This window comes from Rhamphochromis longiceps, linkage group LG17, assembly GCF_057381845.1.
Source record: "Rhamphochromis longiceps isolate RC_006_pf linkage group LG17, R_longiceps_female_GT1.1, whole genome shotgun sequence".
In the NCBI taxonomy this organism is placed as follows: Eukaryota; Metazoa; Chordata; class Actinopteri; order Cichliformes; family Cichlidae; genus Rhamphochromis; species Rhamphochromis longiceps.
Genome location: NC_140573.1, coordinates 9,197,250 through 9,213,134, shown reverse-complemented (window position 1 = coordinate 9,213,134; position 15,885 = coordinate 9,197,250). Strand labels below are relative to the sequence as shown.

The 15,885-nt window shown below is 45.7% G+C and overlaps 1 protein-coding gene across 1 annotated transcript in view; it reads left to right on the top strand.

The window, feature by feature from the left end:
- The first annotated feature begins 4,147 nt into the window (after positions 1–4,147).
- Positions 4,148–15,885, top strand: part of LOC146649273 (ephrin type-B receptor 1-like) — a 149,920-nt gene continuing 138,182 nt past the window's right edge. Inside the window, exon 1 of the mRNA XM_085387084.1 lies at positions 4,148–4,341. Coding sequence (XP_085243210.1) covers positions 4,248–4,341 — 94 coding nt within the window. The 5' untranslated portion in view covers positions 4,148–4,247. The remainder of the gene's footprint in view (positions 4,342–15,885) is intronic.

Here is a 15,885-nt window from a genome sequence, read left to right as displayed (position 1 = left end):
GTTAATAAATGAGCCTAAGTAGTGCTGTTTGCTGTATTTTTCTACACGTAATATAAAGGTCTTTCTCTTGATCTAAGCATTAAAATCTTCTGATATTATGCAGCTATTAATATGACAAAATAAGTAAAAACAAATATGTGACTGAGCACCTTTTTTTTTTTGGCTGATGCTTTGTGCCCACCAGATGACTCACTGCCTGGCCCTGTTTCCACTGATGCCATATCCGCTCCCAGATATCATCCCACTCTAATCAAGAACATCAAATCTGGGATGATTTTGTTCTCTTTCTATTTAAAGCCTCGACTTGCGAGCTCCACTACAGCTATAAATAAACATATAGCTCTTTGTAACAGGACACGACAAGCATCATCTGGTCCTGCCGGGGGGAAACTGGGGCTGATGACAATCCTGCCTGTCAAGGGTGTTGATTGACTGAATGATTCATTTTCCTGATGTTTTCAGATCAGATATGACAGGACGAAAAAGCAGCAACAAACGGAAAGTTCACGGCAAGTTTATGTTTTTGAACCAAGGTGAACTTTTCGGCGTGTGAATGCCTCACATTTCACTTCTCACTGTCAGTATCCTGTGAAACTGTGAGTGTGATGCACAGATCTGTTTTTATATAACTCATCTATACTGTAATGTTTCCTGTCGTGTAATTGTGAATGATGTAGAAGTGAGAGTAGAACCTGAGCAGACCTTTACCGGCATGTTGCTACCACACTTTTGATTTCCACTCTGCTATGTCTAGACATGTACACCAATCAACTTTCAGCACTGTGCCGGACTGCTCTGTTCCTGATCAAAGCTTATTTACCTCGCTGAGTCCCTCAGGATGGAGATACCTCTTAGCAAAGGGCTGCGTGACCTCAGCTGCACAATTTTAAAAGAGTAACCAGAACCTTCGGAGGCAATTCAAACATTATTGTTCTGCTCGTGCGGCAGCCAGCAGACCTGCAATCGACTTTTGGGTCTCCACCTGTGGCTGGAAGGAAATGATAAATGCCTCCAACTGCTGACTTTAAGATAAGAAGCGTCTCCCTATGTTTGTCTGCCTCTAACTGACATGCACGCTCATATACACAGCTCTTTAGGATAGCGGTCAATATGAACAGGATGCAGTAGCCCCTGAGTGAAAGCGATTGCCATGTAGGTTGTGGTGTGTGTCATAAAGCTGCTGGCAGCTGAAATGTCATCTTGAGGGACAGGAAATAGAGCATCTGGGAAGAAAAGTGCAGCAATGTCACAGCGGTATGAGACAGTGTAAGAGGCACAGGATGAAGGAGACAGGAAACCTAAAAAAGTAAATTGATCCAGTGCCTCTGGGGTTGAAAAGTTGCATTTTTTTCAGAAACACTGAGTGATTTTTATTTTTTCCATAGTGCATTTTGTCAGTACGCACACCTTTTAGGATTTTGCAGGTAGCCAAAAAACATAATAATGCTTCCTATTTTAGAGAGTTGTCTTTTTTGCCAGTGTGATTAAAAAATGTGAATAACTGAACTGAAAGTCTTAATATATTGTGACAATTTGCATTTTTTAAAGCAGTGTGGCAGTCCCAGATGCTTTAAATCTGCTAAGGGTTAAAGCTGGACATGCGGCTTAGAGAGAGACACAGATGTTTTCACTCTGGCAGATTAAGTGTACTTGTAAGAATGATTATTTAAAAATTCAGTTATCTCACCCTTAAAAGGCACTAAGAGGACATTTAGGGAAATGTCCATCAACACAGTCCTGAAAAGAGGTCTGATTAGTCAACACAAGCAAAAACACCAGTGTAGGTGAACCGTAGTTGTTTTTCACTTAATCCTCTTTATCCCCTGTAACACAAGGCCACACACTCTAGTCCTTGCTTTTTCTCCTAATACTGCAAAGGCTGTTTTCATGTATCAAATTAACCCTGAGGTCTCTCCCAGTGATGTGAAAGACCAGAAAACCACTCAACGTTTGTTTTCTACCAGAGGCCTTGGGCTGAAAGTCTGCAGAAAGTAAACAGACCTACATAGGGGTTTCTTGTTGCATGTACAGCATGTGTTGAGGTGTAAAATATACATTTCTGTATGACTTTTGTGAAAGCCCTTTAACTATAGTATGCACAGTATCAGCATCAGACTTGCACTGTCACGGTCCGGGGCAGCGGCCGTGTGGAGAGTGGAAGGAGGACTCAAAGCGCAGCACTCATTCAGGTGTGAGGGTGATTTATTGATAATAACAAACATAAAGAGGAGATGGCAAAACAGAACTACGGATGAACTAAACTGGGTGAAACTACACAAAGGAGTGGCAAACCTGAACACGAAGGGAGAACAGCAGGGAGAGCACGCAGAGGATTTCACAGGGTAGATGCAGAGTACGCAGGGTAACACAGAGGATGAACACAGGTAGGAACACAGACGACGCGACGAGGAGCAGAGGAAATCACACGCTATAAATACACAAAGAGACACTGGGAAATCACACACAGATGGGGGAAACAGCTGGACCTGATTAACCTGACGAGACAGGGGAACACTAACACCAGGGACCAACAGAGGGAGCACAAACCCAGAACCCAGTGTCTAAAATCCCAAACACAAACCATCCCAAAACAGCCATGAATAATAATGAAAGTAATAACAATAAGTACATAAACATAAAGTCACTGAGTCATGGTCGCAGGACCATGACATGCAGAATCTCTTTTACTAAGACATCTTTCCAATTTCCTTACCAAAATATAAAATCATGTCCATCAAGCCCCTTACTGAGACCAGTCTGTTTTGATTGACCTTGCTGGTTACGTTGCCCCTCTGAGACAAAGTCAAGATAGTTTTTTGACAACTTTGGCCCTTTTTGAATATGGACAACATCAAACCCAGAGGCTGAAACTTCTAATATGCTACAAAAATATAAACGGTTAACTGTCATAATCCAGAAAAAATAATGCAAAGCTGATTGATTGTGTGTATTTTTTTCTATCCAGGTATGAGTTTATGAGTGTGTCTGAGATCACTGTCGTGATGAAAAATGAAGCTGTTTCTAACCAGATGCTTTCCAGATGGTTTTGGAATGCAGAAAAATCTGACCGTATTTTTCTGCATTCATAATTCCACCAATTTTGAGAAGGTCACCAACGCCACTGGCTGAAATGCAATCCCAAACCATGACAGAGCCTCCACCATGTTTTACAGATGGCTGTAGACACTCACTGTGGAACATTTCTCCCGACCTCTTCCATACACGTTGATGATGATTCAAACCAAAAATGTATCACTTATATTCTTTGCTCCATAGGACCTGTTGCCACTAGTTTCCAGTCCAGTTTCTGTATAATTTGCCACACCTCAGCCACCCTTTCACTGCGACTGTTTCTGATGAGGCGAACAGTAGATTTATTATTTTGTCCTCCACTTTCCTCAGTTTTTTTAAGGACACACTGCACACCATGCCAAGATATGCTAAAAGCTCTTTGGAAAATGTGTAGACACAACAGTGGTCCATCCTGTAAGTTAGCTGCCTTTTTAATGCCAGAATAGCTCACAGGTCAGTGTTGAGTGGCTTAACAAAGCAGCCAGTGTTTAAAGAAAAACAGCAATAGTTCTTCAGAACACTTTAAATTTATGAGAAGACGTGGCTTCTTCAAAGCAAAATAAAAAGAAATGAGGCGTGCGTGTGTAGGGAACAAGCGGTCTCAGTCCAAACCTTGAGGAACCAATAGCTGAGAAGCATTGATTCTCCTGCTTTATCAAGAGGATCGAACATCATTATTGCTGCAATATCCTTAAAGACTCTTGAGAAAGACCACAGCTCACATCCCATCATAATGACTCTTCAGCAATTCAATGTCACCGGACCACAGTCACTGCAAGGTTTAGTTAGTTGCTGTGCTGATCCTTGACCACTGGGTGCCGCTGTCCCATCACGCCAGCTCGTCGTGCTGTGGGATGGAGGCAGTGGAGGGGAGACCTGACCATTGGGCATTCATCTTGGGTCAGGTGGAAAAGAATGGGTGATTGGTTTACGAGCAACATTCTCTGTCCTGATTGGACAGAAAGGTGTGCGACGGTGAGAAGAGAGGGAGATAGATGGGGGAGAGAGAGAGAGAGAGAGAGAGAGAGGAGAAGAAGTGTATCCCCTTCAGCACTCGCTGGCTGTGCCGGCTCAGCACACACTCACACAGACTGAAGACTGCGATGTGACTGCTTACCAGAGGAATACAGCGTGTTCCAGTGGGGATTTTTTCTCTCTTCTCTGTTAGCAGGATAATGGGAGAGGACGGACAGGGAGTCAGACTGGCCATGCCGGCCACTTGGGCCGTTCTGGTTCTCTTCACGGTTACTTCAGTGCATGCAGTGGAAGGTAGGTTTGCAAACCAGGGAGCATCTTTTTGAGTGCTACAGCTGGCGCAGGGTGATTTAATTTATGCACAGTGGTTGAGCAGAAGACTTCTGAAGATGTAACATCAGCTAAGCTTTCTTATCCTTAGACATTTGGAATTTAACTTTATGCAGAGCTCCATGCATTTTTGGAAGAAACTTGAGACTGATGGAGGATTTTTACCACAGTAAGTTTTCTGGTCCTTCATGGTGAGCTGGGTGTGTTTGGGGTTTAATATGAACGCTAATTGCCTTTCAGCAGTGGGCCAATTAGTGCTTTATTGGGAATACTGACAGTTATTGCTGTGCACGCATGCACGAAATGACACAGAAAGTAGTCCCTTTGTGCTCTTCTAATATATTCCATGTTCTACTTTTATACAGCCTTAAACATCCAGCCTTTCCAGGACATGAAAAAGGACATAAATCACATTTAGTACAGCCTTTATGTACATGACACGTGCATAAATTGTATCAAGTTTCTTACAGGGTCCATAAATGTCTGTTGCCATATTATAAAAATGTGCGTTGTTTAGTATCAAACATTACCATGTTTCTCCCTCCTGAGTGCACTGTTGTAGCTGTTTTATCACACAGGCCACCACTCACCTGTGAGCAGCAAAGTGAATCATAATTATAGCTTGCAGGTGCTCACCGGCTCCTTGTAGCTGCTTCCACCTCCCCCGCTGCTCCTTCTGCTGCTCCTCCCTACAGTGACCTCTTGCTCCTCCCTGCCGCTTCCCCGCCTGAAGCGCCATCTCCCCACGCTCGCCTCCAAACATCACCTCGTGCCTCTTTTGTGTTACCGTGAACCTCTCCCAAATACGATCTCCAGCAACTCGTCTCAAAAGCATCCCGTTGCTCCTCTATCCTTAACCCCTGTTGCTCCTGTAAGCCAGGCATCACATTGTTATTGCTCCTTCTCCACAAGCTTCACCCGCTGCTCCTTATTTTTACTTCCCTTCCAGTACCTCTCACTGCTGGTGCTCCTCTCTGAACAGCATAATTTTAGTACCGCCCACCATCTACTCCCGTTCCCCCTTCTTTTTCCAAAGATCCAATTTCTTCTACACCCCAAAAAACATCTTCTGCTTCATCCTTTGCTTTCTGGCTTGTTCTCTCCAGACATGACCTATTTTCCCTAAAGGATCCCAGCATCGTCTAGTCTGCACATCATCACTTTTCTAGTTGTTTTCATGAACTTCTTTTACCCCTCTCCACACCTCTCATTACAGTCCTGATGTTCTTCCTCAAGAGTTCCTCCTCTGCTCGTCTTTCAGCCTTTCTTTCTGTTGGTGTCCCTTCCTACCCATGGACCCCTTGCCTTTGTTCCTCGCTTTTCTCCTGCTTTTCCCCCCCTCTCTTCTTCTCCCGTCCCTTCCCCTTCCTCCTCAAGCATGACTTCTTGCTCCTTTCTCTGTCTCCTTCCCAGCAGGCATCACCTGCTGTTTTGGCCTGTTTGCTGGTCCCTCCTCCTGCTGTTTATGCAACACTTCTCCCTTCACCTGCTGCTCTTTCTCACACTTCACCGACTGCTCATGTCACTCCTCTGACATCCCTACCTGGTTCTTCTTCTCGCTGCTGCTCCTCTTCCTCCTCCTCCTTGTCATGTACTCACCACTGCGGCTTTCACAACCTTTAAACAGCTAAACCAACCATGCATCGAATGACTGCTTTTGCTTTCTTTTCCTTCTCCATCCACAGTCAGCTTCCACTCCCTCGTCCTCTGCTGCTTCTCCTCCTCCTGCTGCTGCTGTTGCTTATGGAAGTGCTAGATTAGTCTACTGCTGTGTTTTAATGGTGCGCGTAATGACAGGCTTCGTACCGACTCTTCCCCATTATGAGACATGTAAATGCGTTGAAGGGCAGCTCTATTTTGATTAAACAGAATGCTGTTGCAGTGTGTGTGTGTGTGTGTGTGTGTGTGTGTGTGTGTGTGTGTGTGTGTGTGTGTGTGGAGGAGGGAGAGGTAGGAGGTTTAGCTGGAGAGAAGAGACAGATAGGTACAGTGTGGGTGGTGGGTTGTTTTGTGGTCATGGTGGCCTTTTCATGGTAAGTAGGTGCCTAATGAACTGATGTATAAGCTGGTCGGAGTTTGTTGGTGTTAAAAAGAACCACAGCTGACACAGTGACTGTTATTATCTGTGTTTTGTGTACACTCTGTGTGTATTTCACCCTATACATCAGACTTTTTACAGCACTCAGTTGATGCTCTAAAGTGATACCATTATCAGCAGAATATATATTGGTCTCTAAATAGCAATAAACTGTAGGGCAGACAAAGATGCAGTGTATTGCTGAGAGTGACGTCTCATTCTTAATCCATAGGGTTTAAAATGATTGAAGCTATAACAGCTCCAAATATTCTGGGAATGCTATTCACAAGGTTTAGTGTTGTGCCAAAAGCACATTTGTGAGGTCAGACAATGATGTTGGACGAAGAGCTGGCCCGTAGTCTCCACCCTAATTCATCCAAAACGTGTATATCAGGCTGAGGTCAGGACTCTGTGCAGGCCAGTCAAGTTCTTCCACACCAAACTCGCTCATCCATGTCTTTATGGACCCTGCTTTGTGCAGTAGCACATAGTCATGTTGAAACTGGAAGGGGTGATCTCCAATCTGTTACCATAAAGTTGGGGGATGAAACTGTCCAAAATGTCTTGGTATGTTGAAGCATTAATTGTTTGTTTCAATAGAACTAAGTGGCAGAGCTCACCTCCTGAAAAACAACCCCACACAATAATATCTCTCCTCCACCAAACTTTACACTTGGCATATTGCAGTCAGACAAGTACCGTTCTCCTGGAAACCGCCAAACTGACACCCGTCCATTGACCAGAGGGAGAAGTGTGATTCATCACTCCAAAGAACACGTCTCCATTGCTCTAGAGTCCAGTGGTGGTATGTGTTATACCACTGCTTTGCATTGTGCTTGGTGATGTAAGGCTTGGATGCAGCTGCATCGTGGAAACCCATTCCATGAACTTCTCAGCACTGTTCGTGAACCAATCTGAAAGCCACATGGAGTTTGGAGGTCTGTAGTGACTGATTTGGCAGAAAGTTGGTGACCTTTTGCACACTGTGCACCTCAGCATCCACTCATCCTGCTCTTGGATTTTAGTAGTGAGAAAGACTGGACTTGCACATCCTATCACAGTACCACGCTGGAATTCACTGAGCTTCTGAGAGCAACCCATTCTTTCACAACTGTTTGTAGTAGCAGTCTGCATGCCTAGATGCTTGATTTTATACACTTGTGGCCATGGAAGTGATTAAAATGCTGGATTTCAGTAATTTGGATGGGTGAGTGAATACATTTGGGAATATAGTGTATACCAGGGGTAGGCAACTCCAGGCCTCGAGTGCTGGTGTCCTGCAGGTTTTAGACCTCACCCTGGGTCAACACACCTGAATCAAATGATTAGTTCATTACCAGGCCTCTGGAGAACTTCAAGACATGTTGGGGGTGTCCAAATTCCTGGGTTGCATCCTCCTGAGGCTGCATTTGTAGGCCAATTACGTCACAGCGAAGCAACGAAGGCTGTCCAAATTTGTAGACTCCTCCGAATGCAGCCGACAAATGCGTCCTCCTTTTCCCCGAAATTGAAGGATGGGTCGGGTGTGTTCTTCGTGGCCCACCATATCCCAGAATTCATAGCACGGCCCAGCCAGTTTCCAACAATGGTGACCACTACTCAGTGTTAATATTACTCTTATTACTCTTTCTGGTTCACAAAATAAACTTTTAACGTGTTTTCAGGCGAGAATGTAGCTGTGTAAACTTCAAATATCTGCTCGGTTTATCAAGACATCACATCACGTTTTCGGAGACGTCTGTTACCCACCAGCTCGATAGCTAGCTGGGAGCTCGAGGGTCAATAGAGCCGGCGAGGAGGGCAAACTCCGGTCACATCATTTTCAGATCACCGCGGTCTTTCGCTACTCAGGTTAAACGTGATATATAAGCCACTTAGATAACTTAAAAATGTTATCGTTTGGCTTTTTTCAGTGTTTTATTTGTTCATGAGTAAATCGGTTTGGCTGATATTAAAGTTATTAGATTAAATTAGATAAAATAAAACTTTATTAATCCCCTGGGTGGGTTCCTCCGGAGGTTTTCACACAGCTGAATAAACGTCAAACAGAAAACTGTTTAAACAGAAGTCTGAGATGGTCGAGAATTTATACCAGTGTCCTGTTATATTTTAGATAGCAAGGAGCAGACGGCTGAGTTTATTAAACTCCACCGAGACAGCGGTGATGCAAAACTGAAGGCTAGATTTCACAGCCGCTCACTTCCGGTCTACCCGACCTTCTGAGGACCCAACCCACGTAGACTGGGAAGGACGGGTCCTCAGGAGAATGCACCCTGTTGAGAAGGTAATTTAGGCATTTCAATCAGCTGTGGTGGATCAAGGACACGTCTGAAACCTGCAGGACACCGGCACTCGAGGCCTGGATTTGCCCATCCCTGGTGTATACTTTAAAAAGTATTTAACTCTTATTTTTATTATCAGTCAGTATCCTCATTAATAAGTCACTTGATTAATCAAATATTGCAAAAGCTCAAACATTTGAGTACCAAACAAAAGTATAAATGAATAGCTGACTCTAGTCAAAATCCAAATGAATGACCATGATCCACAACACTACATAATCTTTGTTATTTTTGTATTGGGCTACTGTACATGAACCCTCTTTAGGAGATCAACTGTGTTATCACATCTTGTTTTGGAGGCTTAGTGTCAACAATTTTTAAAAAAAATTTGGAGTCAGAAGTGACCATATTTCCACCTGAGTGTAGATTACTAAGTTATTTGCTAAGGCTGGAAAGCTCTGTTAGCAAGCTGAATCCTAACAATATGAAACATTGCCAACAGTGCTAGTGCCAACAGATGGTGATTGCTGCAAAAAAGACTTTTGGTGCTATAGAAACCTGTGGGAAAAACCCCTTTCTGACTTGGCCTCCGTAAAAATGTTCTTGCTGAGTTTATGGTTCACTCACTCATTTGGGGTTAAACTGAATATAGTGTGAGGTTTGCTTAGATTATTCTCTATTTTTAAAAAACGTGGATTACCCTGGATATGGTCAGTGGTTATCAACTTGTGATTGACAGGTTATTAGCCAATGAGCCAGTGGTTTCACTGTTCCTTCCTCGTCATATCTGGTCTTTTGAAACCAACTTGGTGATGGTAGAATGGTTTATCTTGAGACTTCAGAACGGCACACAGAAACCAGCACTTTATACTGTGTGTGAGTGCAGCGCTAACCCATATTGTACCAAGCGTTGTCCTTAGTGCTAATTGGAATGCTACAATTTTATCTGCCAAAACCAAACTCTGAATTATTGAACAATTGTATCATGGCTATATTATTTCTTCATCAAACTGCTGCAGAAGGCACCAGCACCATAAAATGGTCTAGTTCAGCTTAGCTTAGCTGAGTTGAGGCCTAGCTAGCAGACATCTAGCCTAGCTAAAGAGCTACAGCCATTTTGTTTGCTAATGTGTATTACTTTACTGTTTCTGTTGTTTTTACGCACTTTCTTTTTTAAAAAAAAAAGACAAATTAAAGGGCTAGCTGGATCTCACAATTAAATATCTTCCTCACCGGTTCAGCTGATATCCATCCATATATCTCTACTAATCAGGGTAGACTAAAAATCATTCAAAGCTGTACCAGGTTATGATTCTGTGTTATTCCACTGGTATAAATACAAATGACTTTATCTTTTCCCAGTGCCTCTCTCAGTTCCCCTTCCCTCTGCTCCTCTTCTATCAGTGCCACCACACAATTAACAATTAGCATTATAGTGGGAGGATAGCATTATATGAATAGCAAATACAGCATTAAATTGAACTGAATTATAAACTCTCTCCTCCCCCTGAAGCATCCATTAAGTCTAATAGCATTTCTGGCAGAAACCTAACTATAACATATCACAGTTAAGTAAATAGGCAAAACTCTGCATTGCATAAACAGGACCAAAATATGGTTTGCTCTTTTCTTTCTTTTTTTTGCTTGAAAAATAACTAAAATAGGAAATCTCTAATGCAGTCACTTTATCGGCGTTGTATTTGTCAGATGTGTTAATATTTTTACAACAAATACCAGACAATGCGTCATTACACACTTATTGATCTATACTACAGATAGCTGCAACAATTTCTTTTTTGCCCCAAGCTGCTTTTGATATTCTTGAGAAAGGTTGTTTTTTTTTTTTAAATCTTGATCTGTTGTTTACAAAGGTAGCCATGAGCAGCTTTTTAGAAGTGTGAAGCCGGGCAGCTTTTTGCAGACTTGATAAATATCAGAGATGCAGGAAAATATGCCAGCATGACTGAAAAAGTCTGCACTGGACACACAAATGTGAGTACATTATTTTGTTACTACCTGCCATTTATGTCGTCTGAAAGTGCTGTTCACTGACCTTGGAGTCTCAGGGTTTTCACCTATTCAGCGAGCCTAGAACGCAGTGCAGTAAACACAGCATTTGACCCTGTTATTTTGAAAGTCAGTGCAAACCCTGACCCAGCGGATATTGTTGGGTATAAGTGCTACATATCCCACAAACACCCACCCACAAGCCTTGGGAGGGGTGGCAAAGTCATCTGTGTCTGAACCCAGTGCCCAGTCAGCAGCAGATTCTCTCAGTGAAGTTGCTGATTTGTGTCAGTGTTGAGTGTCGAGAGGTCGACGAGTTAATTTCCTTTGCCTTTGAAAGAGCTGCTGTGTGCTGTCTAATTAGAAATAGCACCGCGTGTCCTTTCTTTTCATAAACTATCCTTTCCCCTGAAGCCCAGACACAGCCATCCTGTGCCCATCTGCCACCTTTTGTGAATGCTAAAGGTTAAACATGGTAGATGTTGTCTTGAAAGGTGTTGTTAACATGACAAATGAACAAATGATCTCCTTGGGTAAAGCTATCATGTCTTTATTGGAAATAGATATGCACTCTCAATCAGGCAAACTCACACACACACACGCACACACACACACACATATATATATATATTAGGGGTGCAACGATATTCGTATCGATATTGAACCGTTCGATACAGTGCTTTCGGTTCGGTACGCATATGTATCGAACAATACAAATTTTTTAATTTATTTTATTGTGGAGGTATGTAACAACAACAGGAGAGGTCTCAGTGTCTCACTCCAACAACTTTATTAACTGACAGAACTTCACATATAGTCAGCGCCAAAATCTCCACCCCCACACTTCCCTTCAACTTGTGTGTGAGTGGAGCCACCTGGTGGTCCGCCACACATACCCCCCCTAGAACACACAGTCAGGTCTCCATTCAGTCCAGGACCCTGGGTCTAAGCAAACGACCCGCACGACTGAACCTGGGAGGGAGAGAACAGGCAGAGGAAGGTCCATCCTGTGAACGAGGCTGGTGAAGGCGAGCAGGAAAGGCAGGAGGAGGCTCAAACGTTGGTGGTCCGGGGGTAGTCCTGGGGGGAAAACCAGAGACTGTCAACCCCAGCGCAGGAGGTCGGCCACGGCGAGGGGCCTGGGCCGGCACTACATCACTGTCCGGAAGAACATGTGCTGGTTTAAGTCTGTCAACACACACAGTCTCCCTTCGACCCCCAAAATCCAAAACAAAATGTTTCTGGCCCGGTTCAATAACCCTGAACGGGCCGTCATACAGCGGCCGCAGCGGTGTCCTGTGGGCATCGTGCCTGACAAAAACAAACTTAGCAGTCTCTAAAGTCTTTGGAACAAAGGTGTCAGGCACGCAATGGTGCACCGGACCAGGAACCCGAAGCGAGTGCAAAAGCGGGGTGAGAGAGAGCACCGATGGATCGAAGCAGGGAGGAGGATTTTCAGGCAAGAATTCTCCAGGCACGCGGAGGGGCTGACCAAACACTAGCTCAGCTGGGGAAGCGCCGAGATCCTCCTTAACCGCAGAGCGCAGCCCAAGCAAAACCCACGGGAGGCGGTCAACCCAATTGCCATCCTTTAAGGAGGCGCGAAAGGCAGCCTTCAGCGACCGGTGGAACCGTTCACACATCCCATTAGCCTGCGGGTTGTATGCGGTTGTGCGGTGGACTTTAGCCCCCAGTCCATCAGCCATGGCCGACCAAAGCTCGGAAATGAACTGGGGGCCTCTGTCTGACGTAATGTCCGCGGGTGGGCCGAAACGCGAGACCCAGGTCGACAAAAACGCCTTGGCCACCACTGCTGCGGTAGTGGACGCCAGGGGGACCGCCTCCGGCCACCTGGTGGTCCGGTCAACAACAGTCAAAAGGTGCGTAAAACCTTGTGACTGCGGCAAGGGACCCACCAGATCGACATGCACATGATCGAAACGTTTGCCGGGTATGAAGAACGGCTCCAGGGGCGCCTTGGTGTGTTTATGAACCTTCGCGCGCTGGCAGGGAATGCACGCCGACGCCCATTCCTTAACAGATTTGCGAAGGCCTGGCCAAACAAATTTAGAGCTGACCAGTTTAACAGAGGCCCGGACCCCTGGATGAGAGAGAGCATGTACCGAGTCAAAAACTTGACGACGCCAGGAAGCGGGAACCACAGGGCGAGGGCGGCCGGTGGAAACGTCACAGACGAGGAGGGGACCACCGTCCTGCACGGGTCTGTCCTCCAGTATGAGGCCCGTCTGGGTGGATTTAAGCGCGAGGATGTCAGGGTCACCGCTCTGATCGGCAGCCATGGCGGAGTAGTCTATGCCGAGAAAGACGGGAGAAACCAGCGCACGGGACAAACAGTCAGCCACATGATTGGATTTACCAGCCACGTGCCGAATGTCCGTGGTAAACTCAGAAATGGCTGCCAACTGGCGCTGCTGGCGTGCACTCCATGGATCGGAAACCTTGGACATGGCAAACGTCAAGGGTTTGTGGTCCACGTATGCGGTAAAGTGACGACCCTCGAGAAAAAACCGGAAATGACGAGACGCCAGGTGGAGCGCCAGTAGCTCCCTGTCAAAAACGCTGTAATTGCGTTCGCTGTCACGTAGCGTACGGCTGAAAAAGGCGAGCGGTTGCCAGACACCCGAGATTCGCTGTTCCAGCACCGCACCCACCGCTATGTCCGACGCATCAGTGGTCAACGCAATCGGCGCTGAGGGGGATGGGTGGGCCAGAAGGGCAGCATTAGCTAACGCTGACTTAGCATCAGAAAACGCTTGGATGCTGTCCGGAAACCAGTCAACGGGGTCATTAGCTTTTTTACCCTTTAACGCCCCATAAAGGGGCTTCAGCAGATGTGCCGCTCTGGGGAGAAAACGGTTGTAAAAATTCACCATCCCCAAAAATTCCTGCAGTGCCTTAACAGTCGTGGGACGCGGAAATTCCGAAACAGCTCGGACTTTGTCAGGCAACGGAACCGCGCCCTCGGCGGAAACACGGTGCCCAAGGAAATCGAGAACGGGCAACCCAAACTGGCATTTAGACGGATTAATAATCAGTCCATGCTCCGCCAAACGCTGAAAAACCTGACGCAGATGGAACATGTGCTGCTCCTTCGAGCTGCTGGCCACCAGTATATCATCAAGATATACAAAAACAAAGGGCAGCCCGCGCAAGACCGAGTCCATCAACCGCTGGAAGGTTTGGGCGGCACCTTTCAGGCCAAACGGCATGCGCAGAAACTCGAAAAGGCCGAAAGGTGTAATTACGGCGGTTTTGGGGACATCCTCCGCGCGCACGGGAACCTGGTGATATCCCCGTACCAAATCGATCTTAGAAAAAACCGAGGTCCCCGCAAGATGGGCGGAAAAATCTTGGATGTGGGGAATGGGATAACGATCGTTCTCCGTGACATTATTAAGACGGCGGAAATCCCCACAAGGTCGCCACCGACCATCAGATTTAGGCACCATGTGTAACGGAGAAGCCCAGGCACTGTTCGAACGCTGCACGATGCCCAGACGCTCCATGGTGGCAAATTCTTCCCTAGCGACAGCCAGTTTGGCGGGGTCGAGGCGGCGCGCGCGCGAACACCGGGGGCCCTACTGTAGTTATGTAATGCTCTACCCCATGCTTCGTCACCGTGCTCGAGAAAGTGGGGACAGTGAGTGAGGGAAACTCAGAAAGCAAACACTGAAAAACGTCACCCGAATCTACTGAGTTAGCATGCACCACGGGCTGAGCACCCCGAGTCAAACAGGGTAATGAGGAAAAGGACACAGCATCAATTAAACGTCTGTTAGCCACATCAACCAGTAGTCCGTGAGCACAAAGAAAATCAGCGCCTATTATAGGCACAGAGCTAGCAGCAACAACAAAGTTCCACTGAAAGTCACGGTCGTGAAAGCAAACAGTCACCAACCTTTCACCGAAGGTTTTGATGGGAGAGCCATTAGCCGCTGTTAGCAATGGCCCGCAACCCTAGGCTCGACAGTGCAGCCTAGGCGGAGTAGTCGAACGCAGATTCACTGAGCGCTCAACACAGACAGCATCGTCAGAAGGAAGAGCGCAGGGCAAGCTAGCGAGACAGAAGTTAAGCTCTCCTTGCAACATGGACCTCCCCCACCCTCATTCAGATCTGGCGTTTGGAATTATTTTGGTTTTCATGTGACGTATGACCCTGAAGGTAAGCGAGTCATGGACTAAAGTAAAACAGTATGTTTGCCATGCAATGCTCAATTACATGGGTGGGAGCTAGTGTGTTAGCGCAGTTAGCTCGTTAACATGTTGGCCATCTAGCCCCATGCACGGGGCGATCGGCGGTAGCTCGTTAATGGAGATTTGCCGTGTTGTGGCGTTAAGGTCATTTCAACGAGATTAACCTGAAAGCACTAGTGAGAACACAACGAATATGACTGCACATTTACGCCGACATCATCCTAGTGCAAAGACAAGTGGAAGCAGAAAAAAAACAAGCAAGCATGCTATTAACTTTAGCCGAGTCATTTAGACAGCTGTTAGCACATGATTCTCCTTATGTGTTTAATATGCTGCTGAGAATATAGCCCAGAAGAAGCGGATAGTATAGCTTTTATTTTAGAAAGAGCCATTTCTCTGTAATAAACTCTCTTTTCCAAAGATGAGTGATTCCTCAATCAGATACAGGGCTCGCAATATCGCTAGCCCGACGTCCCGGGGCTAGCGATCTTTTCAGTCGGGCTACCAAAATCTATCTCTGCCCTGCCCGTCGGGCTATTGTAGGAAGGAAAAATATATGTCAATGCTTTTGCATTCTTTCAGAAATGTAGCTGGGTAATTATGTCATTGGCATCGGTGAGCCACTGTCAATATGTGACATATTGAAATCGCGTTTGAATTTGCGCTTGTTTTTTTGCTTTCACTTTGCAATCGTGCGAACTGTGTATAGAGAGCGACAGCACTGATCTGTGAGTGATGATAATTTGTGCACCAATTCCTCTGACATCGTCTTATTAATTGTTAGCTTACTATGCAAACATGACAAGTGAAATCTCCCGCAGCAAGCTTAAACATATGAGAGGTTGATCGCGCAGAGAATCGCTGAGCTTATGTGAGTGCGCGTGTAAAAGCAGCAGGATATATATTTGACTACGATGACCTGGATGA